The sequence below is a fragment of the Malassezia pachydermatis genome (genome assembly GCF_001278385.1).
Source record: "Malassezia pachydermatis strain CBS 1879 chromosome Unknown scaffold1, whole genome shotgun sequence".
In the NCBI taxonomy this organism is placed as follows: domain Eukaryota; kingdom Fungi; phylum Basidiomycota; class Malasseziomycetes; order Malasseziales; family Malasseziaceae; genus Malassezia; species Malassezia pachydermatis.
This window is the reverse complement of record NW_017253138.1, coordinates 236,086-250,272: the sequence shown is the minus strand read 5'-3', so window position 1 is coordinate 250,272 and position 14,187 is coordinate 236,086. Positions and strand designations below refer to the sequence as shown.

The 14,187-nt window shown below is 55.6% G+C and overlaps 9 protein-coding genes across 9 annotated transcripts; 5 read left to right on the top strand and 4 right to left on the bottom strand.

The window, feature by feature from the left end:
- Malapachy_3018 (hypothetical protein) lies at window positions 1-792 on the bottom strand (the record flags this gene model as incomplete). Its single annotated transcript, XM_018137498.1, has 1 exon — window positions 1-792. One exon carries the CDS (start codon window positions 790-792, stop codon window positions 1-3), a length of 792 nt encoding a protein of 263 aa, XP_017994225.1.
- Window positions 793-1,104: 312 nt separating this feature from the next.
- On the bottom strand, window positions 1,105-1,890 carry Malapachy_3019 (fad-linked sulfhydryl oxidase alr; the record flags this gene model as incomplete). Its single annotated transcript, XM_018137499.1, has 2 exons — window positions 1,105-1,489; window positions 1,520-1,890. The coding sequence occupies 2 exons, from the start codon at window positions 1,888-1,890 to the stop codon at window positions 1,105-1,107; spliced, it is 756 nt and encodes a 251-aa protein (XP_017994224.1).
- Window positions 1,891-1,955: 65 nt separating this feature from the next.
- On the bottom strand, window positions 1,956-4,093 carry Malapachy_3015 (indigoidine synthase a-like protein; the record flags this gene model as incomplete). The annotated part of the gene is made up of 3 exons (XM_018137495.1): window positions 1,956-2,984; window positions 3,013-3,560; window positions 3,586-4,093. The coding sequence occupies 3 exons, from the start codon at window positions 4,091-4,093 to the stop codon at window positions 1,956-1,958; spliced, it is 2,085 nt and encodes a 694-aa protein (XP_017994218.1).
- Window positions 4,092-5,141, top strand: Malapachy_3036 (hypothetical protein; the record flags this gene model as incomplete). Its single annotated transcript, XM_018137515.1, has 1 exon — window positions 4,092-5,141. The coding sequence occupies one exon, from the start codon at window positions 4,092-4,094 to the stop codon at window positions 5,139-5,141; it is 1,050 nt and encodes a 349-aa protein (XP_017994129.1).
- A 105-nt stretch (window positions 5,142-5,246) lies between these two features.
- On the top strand, window positions 5,247-6,200 carry Malapachy_3037 (domain membrane protein; the record flags this gene model as incomplete). The annotated part of the gene is made up of 2 exons (XM_018137516.1): window positions 5,247-6,157; window positions 6,185-6,200. 2 exons carry the CDS (start codon window positions 5,247-5,249, stop codon window positions 6,198-6,200), a joined length of 927 nt encoding a protein of 308 aa, XP_017994128.1.
- Window positions 6,201-6,503: 303 nt separating this feature from the next.
- Malapachy_3034 (na+ h+-exchanging protein) lies at window positions 6,504-8,174 on the top strand (the record flags this gene model as incomplete). The annotated part of the gene is made up of 1 exon (XM_018137513.1): window positions 6,504-8,174. One exon carries the CDS (start codon window positions 6,504-6,506, stop codon window positions 8,172-8,174), a length of 1,671 nt encoding a protein of 556 aa, XP_017994127.1.
- A 109-nt stretch (window positions 8,175-8,283) lies between these two features.
- Window positions 8,284-10,622, top strand: Malapachy_3058 (hypothetical protein; the record flags this gene model as incomplete). Its single annotated transcript, XM_018137537.1, has 2 exons — window positions 8,284-8,555; window positions 8,582-10,622. 2 exons carry the CDS (start codon window positions 8,284-8,286, stop codon window positions 10,620-10,622), a joined length of 2,313 nt encoding a protein of 770 aa, XP_017993667.1.
- A 93-nt stretch (window positions 10,623-10,715) lies between these two features.
- On the top strand, window positions 10,716-12,275 carry Malapachy_3029 (regulator of the ubiquitin pathway; the record flags this gene model as incomplete). Its single annotated transcript, XM_018137508.1, has 1 exon — window positions 10,716-12,275. One exon carries the CDS (start codon window positions 10,716-10,718, stop codon window positions 12,273-12,275), a length of 1,560 nt encoding a protein of 519 aa, XP_017994048.1.
- A 131-nt stretch (window positions 12,276-12,406) lies between these two features.
- On the bottom strand, window positions 12,407-13,663 carry Malapachy_3043 (hypothetical protein; the record flags this gene model as incomplete). Its single annotated transcript, XM_018137522.1, has 1 exon — window positions 12,407-13,663. The coding sequence occupies one exon, from the start codon at window positions 13,661-13,663 to the stop codon at window positions 12,407-12,409; it is 1,257 nt and encodes a 418-aa protein (XP_017993625.1).
- Window positions 13,664-14,187: the final 524 nt, after the last annotated feature.

Sequence of the window (14,187 nt, the reverse complement as noted above, 5' to 3'; positions counted from 1 at the left end):
TTAGTAGTTGCCGCCGTAGCCACCCTGGTTGCCGCCGTAGCCGCCCTGGTTGCCGCCGTAGCCGCCCTGGCCACCCAAGCGGTCGGAGCCACCAAAGCCACCCTGGTTGGAGCCAAAGTTGTCCGAGCCGCCGAAGCCACCCTGACTGCCCATACGGTCGGAGCCACCGAAGCCACCCTGGTTGCCCGAACCGTAGCTGTCCGAGCCACCAAAGCCGCCCTGGTTGCCCGAGCCGTAGCTGTCCGAGCCACCAAAGCCGCCCTGACCGCCCAAGCGGTCGGAGCCGCCGAAGCCACCCTGGTTGCCCGAGCCGTAGCTGTCCGAGCCACCAAAGCCGCCCTGGCCACCCATGCGGTTGGACTCACCGCCAAAGCCGCCCTGGTTGCTCGAACCGTAGCTGTCCGAGCCACCAAAGCCACCCTGGCCACCCAAGCGGTCGGAGCCGCCGAAGCCACCCTGGTTGCCTGAGCCGTAGCTGTCCGAGCCACCAAAGCCGCCCTGACCGCCCAAGCGGTCGGAGCCGCCGAAGCCACCCTGGTTGCCCGAACCGTAGCTGTCCGAGCCACCAAAGCCGCCCTGGCCACCCATGCGGTTGGACTCACCGCCAAAGCCGCCCTGTTTGCCCGAACCGTAGTTGTCAGAGCTGCCGAAGCCGCCCTGGTTGCTCGAGCCGTAGTTGTCAGAGCCGCCGAGGTTGTTGTTGCCATGGTTGTTGCCCATGCCGACCTTGTCAGCAACCTTGTTGATGATTTCGTTGCCCTTGCCGTTGGTGAGGTTGTTAAGCATGTCCATGTTGAATAAGTTGTTCGATGTGAGGCCTTTGCCACGAAGTACGCTGCTCTTATATGTTTCTGAAGCTCATCCCGTCCAGCATTTAGTTGGCCAAGGCGCAATATGGGGTCAATGTTTGCATGGGCACGGGCCAATTCGCAGCGGATATTACCTAAGATACGTCACATTGCCACCACTCAATTTAGGACCTATGGTGCCCGTGGGCGGGCATTATTACGGACTTTTACAAAAGCCCCAACACGTTGCTAGCACAATTGTCCCGGAGGCAATGCGGTGGATGTTGATAGGTGAGTATATGCAATGATGGTATTACTAGATTGGCATAATATGCGCCATACCCGTCGCCTCCACGGGGTTGATGCTCGGGACTGAGGCGGTGTCAGAATCTTCTGGGCCACATCCGCAGTCATACGTCTCGTTGAGTTTCGTGCAGTCGAATTCTGGCTTGCCTAGGCGCTTGTTGACAATATTGTGCGCTGCGCATAGCCATAATTCTGCATTCTTCCGCGAGGCGACTTGCGGAGGCCAATCTTTGAGCAAGGCTTGAAAGTGAGACGCACAGTCACCACAGGGGTATAGAAGTGAAAACAGACGAATGAATTCGCGAAGATCTTCGCTTTGCTGCTTTGTTGGATGTTCTGGGAAGCGAGCCATCATGGTATGCAAGAAACGCCATGTCGCTCGGCCTAGCTCAGCTCTGCATTGTTAGTGAGTAGGCTGTACGTACTTTGCTGTAGCATTCGTCATTTTCGGGGCGTACGCGCCGTCCACAGCTACTTCCGATGTAGGAAGTGACGCTTGGGTAGTAGTCGTAGTAGTGGCGATGACAGCATTCTCGGCCATCTGCAAGCTGCTCAATGCCTCCTTGGTAGTAATGAGTTTGCCCCATTCACCCATATCGAAGAACGGCGTAGTGGTCGCTGTTGACATGAGCGAGGGGTTGTATCCTTGAACAGATTGCATGATCCCGCTGAGAATCCATTCACCCGTGTGTGGATCCCGCACTGCATCCGCTCGTCTGTGTGACAAATACACAAACGACGGTATCAGCAGTAGCAGGGCAGCGAGCACAAAGAACCGCAAAAACCGTGAGCTCATCAGGGCTTCGTTGTGGGGTGCTATCGAAGGTGTGTGTTCGCGCGCGTAACTATACCACGTGACTACTACGTATGCCAGGACGGCAGATGTGGAGCTACTGCATGGGAGCTGTAGAGCGTATGCTGGGCGGCGTGCTGGCCCTTCTCCACGAGGTCCAGCATAGTTTGCATCGTCCATGAAGTGATAGGTTGAGAAAGAGTGCTTGCACGAGCCAGAACGGCGCCGGCAAAGGTGTCACCGGCCCCCGTTGTATTGATGACCTTGCGAGGATCCAGCCGTCGAGCATGGACATGTATCATGTTCGGCAACGATGTCCGTGCCTCTGCATGCGAGACAAGGAGCACGCCTAGCTCTCCAAGTTTGATGAACTGCGTATGTGTTACTTTCGAAAGTGTCAATGCATCATAGATCAAGGATTGAGGCAGCTGCAGTTTCCGTGACATTTGTTCGAGCTGCAAAGACGAAATAGCATGGTGGATAGGGAGGACGTCTTGCAGACGAGCTGCCATATGGCGTACTTCGAACTGGTTTGGCGTGATCATATCGAGCGGATGAAGCCGAGGAAGCAAAGCCAGGGCGTCCATCCCACGGCCACATTTGACCACCGAGGTAGGCTCATAGAGCACAGGCACACCGTCTGACGCACATTGTCGAACGATCGCCGCGATGGTATCCGGAGTGAGATTCGCATCCATACCGACCACAGAAGGCCGGAGCTCGCTGAGTTTTTGCTGAACAATGTCTGGCGTCAGTGTGTCTTCTACGCATGCCATATCCGCTACGCCCGTTAGGAGATCGCCTTCCTGGTCCAACACAAGGTTGCAAACCGCACTCTTCGAGGAAGATACCAATCCATCTGTACGCATTGCCTTGTCGTCCATCTGAGAGCGTAGTAGAGCACCTATCGCATCGTCAGCACACGGCGCGACCAAGGCGACGGCCTTCTTTTCCTGCAACGTCGCGTGCGCTGCCAGCGCGATATTGTGGGCAACGCCCCCTGTCGACAGGACCACGTTGCCAGGTGCCGTTGAGCCCGGGGCACTTGTACTCTGCTGCGCCGTCACATCCATGGCGGCACATCCCACCACGACCACCTTCACTGTGAGCTTACGACATACACACCTTGGGTTTCGGCGTGTACACCTGTGCCACCCTCGAGGGGCTAGGTCCGGCCAGTTCCACAGCACACTCCGAGGCGACACGTGCATTGTTCAGGACCAAACCCACATTGCTTCTCACAGAGGTATGCGCCAACTGACTCACCCGTTTCAGCAGCCACGGTGTGACCTGCTTGCCCAGACGATCGATGCCTTGCTCCACGCTCTCCTGCACTGCTTGTTCAACAGCGCGCTGGATTATCACGCCATCCTGTTCAAATTCACTGGGTATCGGCACACCAAACACCAGACCATTTTCGAGCCCCAGCGTGGTATTGAGTTCGATCGTACGCGCCGCCTCTTCCGTGGACGAAACGATGGGGACGTGACACCCTGACTTGGCGGTATAGAAGCATGGAAATTGGCCTTGTGGATGGAAGGTGAGCACAGGTACACCTTGCGTCTCAAGGTACTCCAAGGTCCGAGGGATGTCCAAAATGGACTTGGCTCCGGAGCAAAATACAGCCACCGGCGTACGTCCCAGCTCGGTCAAATCAGCGGAAATGTCCATGGCTGCGTAAGGTAGGTCAATACGTACAATGCTCAGCACCACGGTGCACACCACCAATGCCACCTGTGGCAAAGATGCGAACCCCCGCGCGATGGGCCAGGGCCATAGTCCCACTCACCGTAGTTCCACCGATCCATCCACGGCCTTTGGCCATAATATGCGCCAGACCTCCGCGACTTGCTTTGACCGTGCGCTCTGGCGGGCTATCAGCCACACGCTCCAATTGCGATCGGGACAAACCAATATGCGCTTGGCCATCCAGAACGGCAATCGTGGCAGGCTCTGCGCCTGCTGCACGAACTTGGTCCTCTACAGCGACGGCTGTATCGAAATTGATGGGGCGTGGCAGTCCATGCGTAATGATCGTAGACTCCAACGCTACCACGGCACGTCCTGCTTGGAGTGCCGCCTGCACGCCTTCGCTCACCACCAAACGAGCCTGCGACCACATCGTCTGCGTCCAAGATGTGGAGGCGGAGGTCGCAGCGGCTTTTTGACAGTTAGGCCGCGGCGTCTTCGTTGCTTTCGCAACCATGGATGCTATACTGCCACCCCCTGTAGGTGCTGCGTACAAGGGATGCACAGAGGATCGTCTTAAGGAGGCGAGGGATACGGCCGGTGACTCGTACCTGCCGACTGTATTTAATCCAGCTACGTTGGTGAGCAAAGGTCCTTTGCGTGTGGCCAAGGATCGCATTCCAGGGAGCAAGACCGAGCCTGAACCGGGTTTCGATATCTACTATGAGCTCCACGGCACAGGCCCACGCAAGTTGGCATTTGTTATGGGCTTGAACAATTCGTGCTTTAGCTGGCTAGACCAGGTGGAGACGTTCGGCAGCGATCCTAACTGTTCCGTGCTCGTTATGGACAATCGCGGCTACGGCAATTCTGGGGCTCCGATGCAGCGCTATCGTACCTCGGACATGGCACAGGATGTGCTGGATGTGATGGAGCATATTGGATGGACCGACAACAAGTCGGTTCATCTGATTGGTGTGTCCATGGGTGGCATGGTCTCCTTGGAGATAGCGCGTGCCAAGCCGGAGCGTCTCGCATCGCTGCTCCTGTTGAGCACGACGGCTGGCGAGGGCGGTAATCTTCCGCCGACAGGTGGTCTGCAGGCCATTGCCAAGAGTGTCGGAGAAGCCATGGCTGGTCGTGTTGATATGTCGTCGCGTGTCAACCGCATGGTCGACGTCCTCTTCCCTCCCTCGTGGCTCGAGGAAAAACACCCGACCGATGCCCAAGGACGCACCAAAGGCGAAGTCACCCGCGAAGTCTTCTTGTGGCGCGCCAACTTTATTCGCAGACCTACTGGGCATGGTCCCTTGTATCAGATTGGCGCTTGCCTTACGCATCGCGTGTCTGATGCTGATCTTCGTACAATTGCTGACAAGGTGCCCAAAGTCGCGATTCATACTGGCGATTGGGACCAACTCGTTCGCACATCCCATTCTGAACATTTGCACAACATCATGCCCAAGGCTGAATACCGTGTATGGCCCGAGACCGGTCATGCCATTCATTACCAACACCCAGACGCCTTCAACGCTTATGTGCGCTCATGGATCGGCTTGGCCTAAGTAGGTAGATCCTTCTCTAGACGCATCTTTCCCTCCACATCACAGGGTCGTTGTCGACAGGGGTCGGTTTTTTCTGCGTTTTCCTCCTGCCTTGGGTCGTACCCTATGTCACAGACCATTCGGGCGGTGCACCCGACCCCTGACGTCGCCAAGGGCGTTGCCTATTGGGAAGATGTGCCTGCGACTGTCGATGGCGTGCTGGGCGGGTACGGCAACGGGACACTGCCGCGCGTCGATGCACTGGGCTCACGGACGTTTCTTTTGCGTACGTTGCCGTATTTGAGTGCGACACCTTCGCCGGCATTCAACGGCGTGCCACGCCAGTGGATGGCGGAGCGACTTGAGCAGCGTGGCGGTAAAGGTACTACTGTCACGCGCGCGCTGGACTGTGGCGCTGGCGTCGGCCGTGTTACCGAGCATGTATTGTTGCCGCTGGTCGACGAAGTGCATCTGGTAGAACCGGTCGCGAAGTTTTTACAGGAAGCTAAGAAACAGTCTGTGAACTGGCACCCTATGAAACAGACTCTAGAGACCTCACCGTTTCACGCCCGCAAAGCTGTCTATTTCCATATCTCTACGCTGCAAGGCTTCCCTGTGGCACGCCCGCAGACGTGTCAGGATACCTCTGAGCCCATTGCGCCTACCTTTATGGATGAGACCATGACACCGATCGGCACAGAAGAAGTTGTTTATGACATTGTTCTTTGCCAATGGTGCTTGCAGCACCTATCTGAGTCGGACTTGGTGACGTTCCTAAAACAGGCCAAGACAACGCTGCGTCCACCGAAGCCGGCCTCGGATCCCACCTTGGAATGGAATGGCGGCGTGATCTTTGTCAAGGAAAATGTGTGCCGGGATGGAGAGGATGGCAGTGAGTATACGTGGTACGACGATGAAGATCATTCTGTGACGCGATCGCGTCAAGTATACCTGCGTCTCTTTGCCGAGGCTGGGCTCACGGTAGTACGATCGGAAGTCCAACAGGGTTTCCCGCCGGAACTATTTGAAGTACATATGTACGTTGTATGGGACACTAACCCCAGGTGGGCTCTTCGCTAGATATCAATAAGCCAGTGTTGTATCAAGTGGTGCGTGCGTCAGTGTACCTCATCTTAATTGGGCTTCCGCTTGCTTTCCTCTACAGCGGCAGGTCCTCATTCGATGAGAAGAGCCATTGGGTGCCCAGGCGCTTTCCTAGGTAGCAAGCATACTACCTGCCTAGGATGGTCTTGGGCGCCTACAATTTTTAGTTAGTCAGATCTGGGTTTATAGGGGGGCGGTCCCCAGCTAAAATATGCCTGTGGAGATGCAGGCCACAGGTTGGCACTTTTTTTTTTCCTAACATCTGTGTACCTCTAGCGCATGATTGAGGTTGTAGAGACGGAGCTTTCGCAGATGTCGAAAGGCTTCGCCATCATGGGCGGCTTTGTCGTCATTTATGGCTTGTTCAGCTACTTTGTACGAGAACGGCTGTATATTTCTGAACCGATGTTAGCCGTCGCGATTGGGGTTATCGTTGGACCCCATGTGCTTAACTGGGTTGATCCCTTTTCATGGGCCGAGCCGGAGACTGTGAATGAGGTGACCTACCAGGTCTCGCGCATTGTCATTGCTGTTCAGGTGCTGTTCACAGGGATTGCATTGCCTGAAAAGTATCTGTGGAAGCAATGGAAAAGTTTATCTGTCCTTCTCATCCTCATTATGACGACGGCATGGTTCGTGACGGCATTGCTTGTATGGGGTCTGATCAAGGATTTAACGTTCCTGGAAGCGCTTTGCATTTCGTCGTGTGTGACACCCACCGACCCTGTACTGGCTAACTCTATTACGTCGGGCCGATTTGCAGAAGAGCATGTCGAAGAGCATGTGCGCCACATCATTCTCGCAGAGAGCGGTGCAAATGATGGCCTGGGCTTCCCGTTCCTTTTTATGGCTGTACTGCTTCTCGCACGTACGCATGTAGATTCGGGCGAGTCGGTGGGCCAGGAAATCTGGCGTTGGTTCTACGGTATTATTGTGTACGATATTCTGCTCTCGTGTGCGTATGGCGCTCTGCTCGGCTACATTGCACGCAAAGTGCTTCGCTGGGCGGCTACACACAATCTGATTGACATGTCCAACTTTTTCAGCTACGGTTTTGGCCTTGCTCTGTTCACTGTGGGCACAGCGGGCCTGTTTGGGACGGACGATATTCTGGCGTGCTTTGTGGCAGGCAATTCGTTTACATGGGACGACTGGTTCCGCCTACGTCTGGAAGAAAACGATTTCCAGGAAATTATCGATATGCTCTTGAATGCAGCTGTGTTTATGTACATCGGTATGATTATCCCATGGCAAGACTACAGCAATGAAGAGATCGGTATCAATGGATGGCGTATTGTCTTGCTGGGCATCGCTGTGATCCTCTTGCGCCGTCCACCGTGGGTGATGCTTATGTACAAGATCATTCCTGTACTTAAATCGTTCAACGAGAGCATTTTTGTGGGCTGGTTTGGGCCGATTGGCGTCGGAGCTGTGTACTACATTGAAGTCGCGCTGCGTGCGGTGCCTGACGACCATACACGTGAGCACTTGCGTCGTGTGATCACGCCTGTGGTCCTTTTCTGTGTGTTCTCCTCCGTGTTGACGCACGGCGTGACGATCCCTCTCATCTACTTTGGGCCGCACGTCGTGCGTCATACGCGCACATTCACCATGGCCTCCACACAATCCGAAACGCGCCGTCCTCTCTCTATCCTCACACGCATCTTTTCACGCAACTCTGCCGACGTAGAATTGAGAGAGATGGACGATTACCCTAATGAGCCTCGGCCTCTGAATACGCGCATGCACCATCATAGCCCCTTCTCACGCTCGGATCATGGTGTGCAGCCCCCTGACTATCAAATGCATCCACGCTTGCATTCTCACCGTGCTTCGACACAGCTCGGTGAGGTCGACGAGAAAAAGCCACCTTCTCCACCTCCAGACTCTATACCTGTTGCTATGCCCTTACCACCTCCCGTGGTGGTGTGCCCCGCGCATCTTCGGTAGCCTGCGGCGCCCCGTGCCACTCACCTCCACATGCATGATGCAGGCCTTTTTCCGTGCGAGAGAACGCCCGCGGTGCGGTGCGTGGCGCGACGCCCCTCCTCCCACCGTGATGTCTGTGACTCCTGCGCAAGAAACGCAGGCGCTGTCTGTAGAATATGTGTTGAAATTCGAGGGTCTTCCTCTTCGATATGCCCAAGGCCAAGCACGAGCGCCTGCGTCTGTGATGGAGGAGCGTGCGAATGAGCTGACACGGCTCATGCAGCGGCTCCGTGATGTCGGTCTGCAGTGTGTATCTCGGCCTGGCAAGAAGGGTACGGGCGACGTCCTTGTGTTTATCACGGCGCCGGATCATGCACTCTATGCGCTGCGACGTGCTGAGAGGTATGTTGGCCCTTGCTGACCATCAGAACGCACGATTTCCTCTACGGCGTCGTCCCGCCTTCGTCGCACCACGCAGCGGAAGACCGCCTGACGCCTGCACAGCGTCTCCGCTACATTCACATGCTTATTACATCCCCCTTCCAAGCAGGCCAGGCCTCGTCCACTACATCGTATCGTCATGGCGCTGGCGTCCGTCCTCGATGCAAAGCGTTCCCCAACGTTGTCGACATGACACCCCTGCACGATCCGACGTTTGAGAAGCGTTGGGTGTCGACGTGGTCGAAAATGTCCCTCCGCTCTATGATGTACGGTATCAGTGACGACGACATCGATGAATTGCGGGAACATCTTGGCGAAAACATTGCTATGTACTTTGCGTTCCTGAACTGCTATTTCATGGCGCTGGCGCCGGCAGCGATGCTAGGTTTGGTGTTTTGGGCATCCGGTCGCTCGTACGATCCTACCTATGCCGCTGTGCTGCTTGTTTGGGCGACAGCCTTCCTTGAAGTATGGCGCATTCGCGAACGCAAACTCGCTGTGCGTTGGGGCATGTCAGGTGTGTCGCATGTAGCGGCACGCAATGAATCGTTCAGTCCACGTAAGATCGTTCGCGCCTCCGTGACTGGCGAGCCTGAAGAGGTGTTTGAGTGGTGGCGACGTGATTTGCGGTATATGGTGACGCTCCCTATTACGCTGGCCTTTGTCGCTCTGCTTGTTCTCACCATTACCGCACTGTTTGTCTTTGAGGTGATTTTGAAGGAAGTGTACGATGGTCCGTTCCAATCGGTGGTCCCGCTCATTCCTACGGTGCTCTTTGGCGTGGGTATGCCGCTAATTCTGTCGGTATGGCGGTCCATGGCAGGGTTCCTTACCTGGTTTGAGAACTACGAGACGGAAAACGCCTTTGTCGCCAGCCTTACCGCCAAGATTTTCGGCATGCAGTCTTTGGTCACTTTTGCAGGTCTGACATTTAGTGCGTACATCTATATTCCGTTTGGCGAGCGGATCGTTGCTGAGTTTATTCAGCGTGGCTATCTCGCACAAGTGATTCAGATGTTCTCTCTCGACAACTATGTCAAAATGCCGAAAGATGTCCACTTCTCAATCACGCCAGGCCGTTTGCACGCGCAACTCTTTGCGCTGATTGTCACCGGGCAGCTTAGCAACACCTTCTCCGAGCTCGTCTTGCCGATTCTGCTTCGCACAGGCGGCCCTCTTTGGGCGCGGCTTCGTAAGCGTCTGGGATGGGCACCGCCACCGCCACCCAAGGGCTATGCTGCTGTAAGCTCCGAGACCGAACGTGCGTTGTTAGAGCGTGTCCATGATGAGATGGCGCTGCCTGAGTACGACTTGTTCACCGACTATGCCGAAATGGCGACGCAGTTCAGCACGATCACCATGTGGTCGGTTATCTGGCCGCTAGCGCCTGTGATGGGCTTCGTCAACAACTTCTTCGAGCTTCGCTCTGATGCGATGAAGCTAGTCATGAATATGCGTCGTCCCGTACCCCGTCGCAGCGAGAGCATTGAGCGCTGGATGGATGTCTTGGCGCTGTCAGTGCGCTTGGCCGTCTTCACGAACGTCTCGCTGATCTACCTGTTTGAAAACAAGGCCAAACTCAACATCTTGTCGGGTCACTCGGTCATGCGCACGTACCTACACCCGCATCTGAACGCGACGCACCCCGTGAAGCAGTCGGCGGCTCATGTCATGCCGTACTTCCTGCCTCGTTCAAGCTCGGCAGGCGCTGTGATGGCATCATTCCTGTGTGCCTTGATATGGGAGCAAGTATTTAAGCTTGTACCCATGTTCCTGCACCATGTTTTCGAGCGCGTGCTATGGCACAAGAGCGAAGAGGAGCGTGCTGTGCGGCGCAAAGAGCACGAGAACCGCATGTCGATTGTCGAACGTATGCCTGATCCTTCGTCGTCGTTGGCACCATCTCTGCCCTGGCAGAACAGTACTATTGCCTCTGCACATCGCACTAGTGGCGTGGATGCTGCCTTCTGGGATCCTGTACATGACACGGGTCTCTCTGTCATTCAGAATGCCGCCAAGACCTCATAGTTGTGGTAGCTACGGTACGCACAGGCCTCCTCCTACCTCGGCCGAAACCCCACCTCGGCGCGCCCAGCAGCGCCTAATGGTTCGCACCCCACGATGTCGGAATCAATGCTGAGAGCGCTACGCGACGAGCTGGTCCATCTAGGCCTCGACCCAGCCGCGCATCCTGATGAAGACGTGCTCCAGATGATGCTGGATGTCGAGCAGAACCATGTGGCTGCGGCGGCGCGCGCTATCGTCGACGCCCAGACGGCCGAGCAGCGTGCCTCACAGGACACGACCACGTCGTCGTCTCGTGCCGTGCACGCGTCTCCTAGCCCTCCTATCCACCACGTAGGCACGGCACAGCCATTTCGTACATTGGGCCCTGTGAATGCTAGTGTGTGGGATAGCCAGTGGCTCCTGGCACTGTGGCGTGTCGTTTCCTTTCCCTTCTCTGTTCTAGGCGCGGTGGCCATGTTCGTCTGGCGTCTGATCTACGGATCACGTAGCACGTCGGAACGCTATGAGCTGAGCCGGCTCTCGCAGGATCCTACGGTATGCGCACGCAACTGGGTCCTTGCTCTAGAGCGCGATACGCAAGGCTCCACGTCGCCCGAGGCCATCTCCATGGGCCGCGTCCCCCTCCCGCCCTTTATGATCGGGAGCTATTCGGAGGCATTGCTGCGTGTGCGTGATCACATCCAGATCCTCATGGTGGTGCTGACCAGTCGGGCGCATAGTGACTACGATGCTTTCCGGCAGCAAGTACTGACAGATAGCGCCCTGGTACGTGCGCTGCAATCGCCCGACTTTGTCGTCTGGGGCGGTGATATTCAGGATCGGGAAGCCTATCAGGTCTCGAATTTGCTTGAGGCGAGTACGTTCCCCTTTGTCGCTTTCATTGCGCTGCAGCCACGTCGCTCGCGCTCCCGCGGGCGTGTCGTGCCCCACCCTGCTGTCCTGAGCCGCCTGGAAGGCTCGCCCCAGTCTGTACTAAGCGCTTCGGCCCTGTGCACTCACATTACCGAGATGATCCTCCCGCGCACAAATACTTACCTCCACCAACTACGCCGTGAACAGCATCAGCGGGAGCAAGAGCGTGAGTTGCGGGCGGAGCAAGACCGCGCGTACGAAGAGGCAAGTCGGCGTGATCAAGAGCGTGTGCTGCAACGTCGTGAAGAAGAACAAATGCGGCTCGCGCAGGAAGCTTCGCTGGCACAGGCTGAGGCTGCCAAGGCATCTATGCTTCAACGGGCCGCTCAGTGGCGCACATGGGCGCATGCTCACTTTGTGCCTAAGGAGCCAGAAGCCGGCGTTGCACCGACCATCCGTGTCAGTGTGAAACTGCCCGATGGCCGAAACCTCCAACGTCATTTCCGTCCTTCGGACACGCTCGAGCACCTTTATGCCTATGTCGACACCATCGATGCGCATGTGGAGGACGCGCCTCTCTCGCGGCCGACGGGTTACGAACACACATACCCCTTTCAACTTGTCCAGACGTACCCCCGACGCCTGCTATCGCATGACATCCTCTCTTCGGCCTTGCAGGATGTACAAGGGTTCGGGCCCAGTGCTTCGTTGATCGTGGAGCCTTTGCACCCTGACGAGCCCTCAGGAAGCAGTGAAGAGGACGATGACGATGACGATGATGATGATGATAACCATGAGTGATATCCCCTTCAAAAACACCCTGCCTCGCTCTGTGCAGTCTTCTCGTAAGACGAGAAAGCGTTGCTATGCATTCAACCATTGTTCACTAGATCCCTCCCTAGTCAATGTACAATATGGAAGGGTCCTATGTATTAGTTGTTATCCGAAAAGATATGCTTCAGGCTGTAGTAGTACGCCATTGTCACATAATCCTGATGCGATGCGCCTGCAATGTAGTTGAGCGTGTGCTTGTCAGACCAGCCAGCTGTAGAGTTGCCTTGCGCCAACACCCATTCCGTGCCGCGCGCAATGCGGTTGGGGCCTTGGGCCATGGCCTCGCAATGCGTCACACCTTGACCATTGTCGTTTTCAGAGATGGCAAAGTGGATATGCCGTTCACGGAAATTGCGAATCAGGGTCGCACCATTTTCTCCAGCACGGCTACGCGCATATTTGGGGATCGTCTTGATGTCGGACACGCCGTACGGCCAGTTTGTGTAACCATCACATCCTTTGGTAGAGAACGGACGGCTATCATCCAGCCATACGTACGAACCTGGGTTGCCGACCCAAATACGCACGCGATCCTCATCCGACGTGGGGTTCTTCAGCATCGCATAATGCAGTGCAGCCTGGCCGCCCATCGAGTGTCCCGCCACGACCGTGGTCTCGAGATTGGGGAAATGGTCTTTGTTCAGTGTCTTGTTTACGAAATGATCAATTACGTCAAACGAGCTCACATGCTTGAATACTTCCGGTGAGCGTGCGGTACCGCCAGCTGACCAGCCCGACTTGGCAAACACAAGCTGGTCCTTGGTCGCAGCGCCAGCACTCATGTCGTCCTCATTCAGGAACAAGGGTGAGATCATAAGCACCTCGCCATCATGTACCTCCAGCTCTGGGTACTTTTGAGCAACACGATAGGCATTGCCGAGCAGGTTGATAAACTTCCACGAGTCACGCCATTGGCCTGGCCAAATGATCACCGCACGCTTAATCTTCGACGCATCGTAGTCTTTGTTTACATAGTACGGAATCTTTCCTTCTGTACCATTGATCTTCCCGATCGATTCAGAGCGGTCCAAATGGAACATGTCAAAGTCCGTGGGGACCCACACGTACCCCGTCTCAAACTCACCCAGCGCCCAGGGGTTCCAGCTGAACCAGGCACCACGGCCCCAGGGTACTTGGGCATCGTCGCCTGTGCCTGACACATTGTTGTTTTGGAACCACAACGAGGCATTCTCCCTGAGGATGTGTGGGAACTGGATCACCTGCTTCGCGGCGCCAATAGGGTCAGAGCGTGAGAGTTCTGACACACGAACTTGCTCCAACATGGTTCCCTGCGCCCATGCCAGTTGCGTGCAGCACCATAAGCAGAGTGTAAAGAGACCAAACCAACGCAACATGAACTGATAGGCGGTGTACGTGTTGATTAGAGTGGTGGTCTGCCAAGGTTTCCTGATAACCAAAACCATGCGGGTCTTTACACCGCTTCCAGAACATCTGGGCCTGCATGATAAATTGTTGCTCAAAATAGAACAGTCCTGATTGTTTCATCGGCGTGGGTTTATTGGATCGATGTGTGCAATAATACTGCTCGTTAGTTGTCGTGCATGAGACTTAAGCGGCGGTGGCCCCTTAGCACTTACACTGGAACATGATATAGGTTGGGCCAATGAGACTATTTAGATTAGCGGAACGCGGCCTTTTCCACACACCCTTGCAGACAGGGCAGTTCAGATAACGGCAAGGCTTTGGTCCTACCACCATGTGGCTATTACCTAAGACAAGGCAGATGGATAATGAGAATGTGTTGTGTAAGTGACCTAGCAGGTCGGAATTATTTCCTCGATTCTCTCTCTACTAGGCTGGCATGGCCATCACCGCACGAACCAGTGCCAGCGGCTTAGGATCTGTGTTGGCTTCTCCT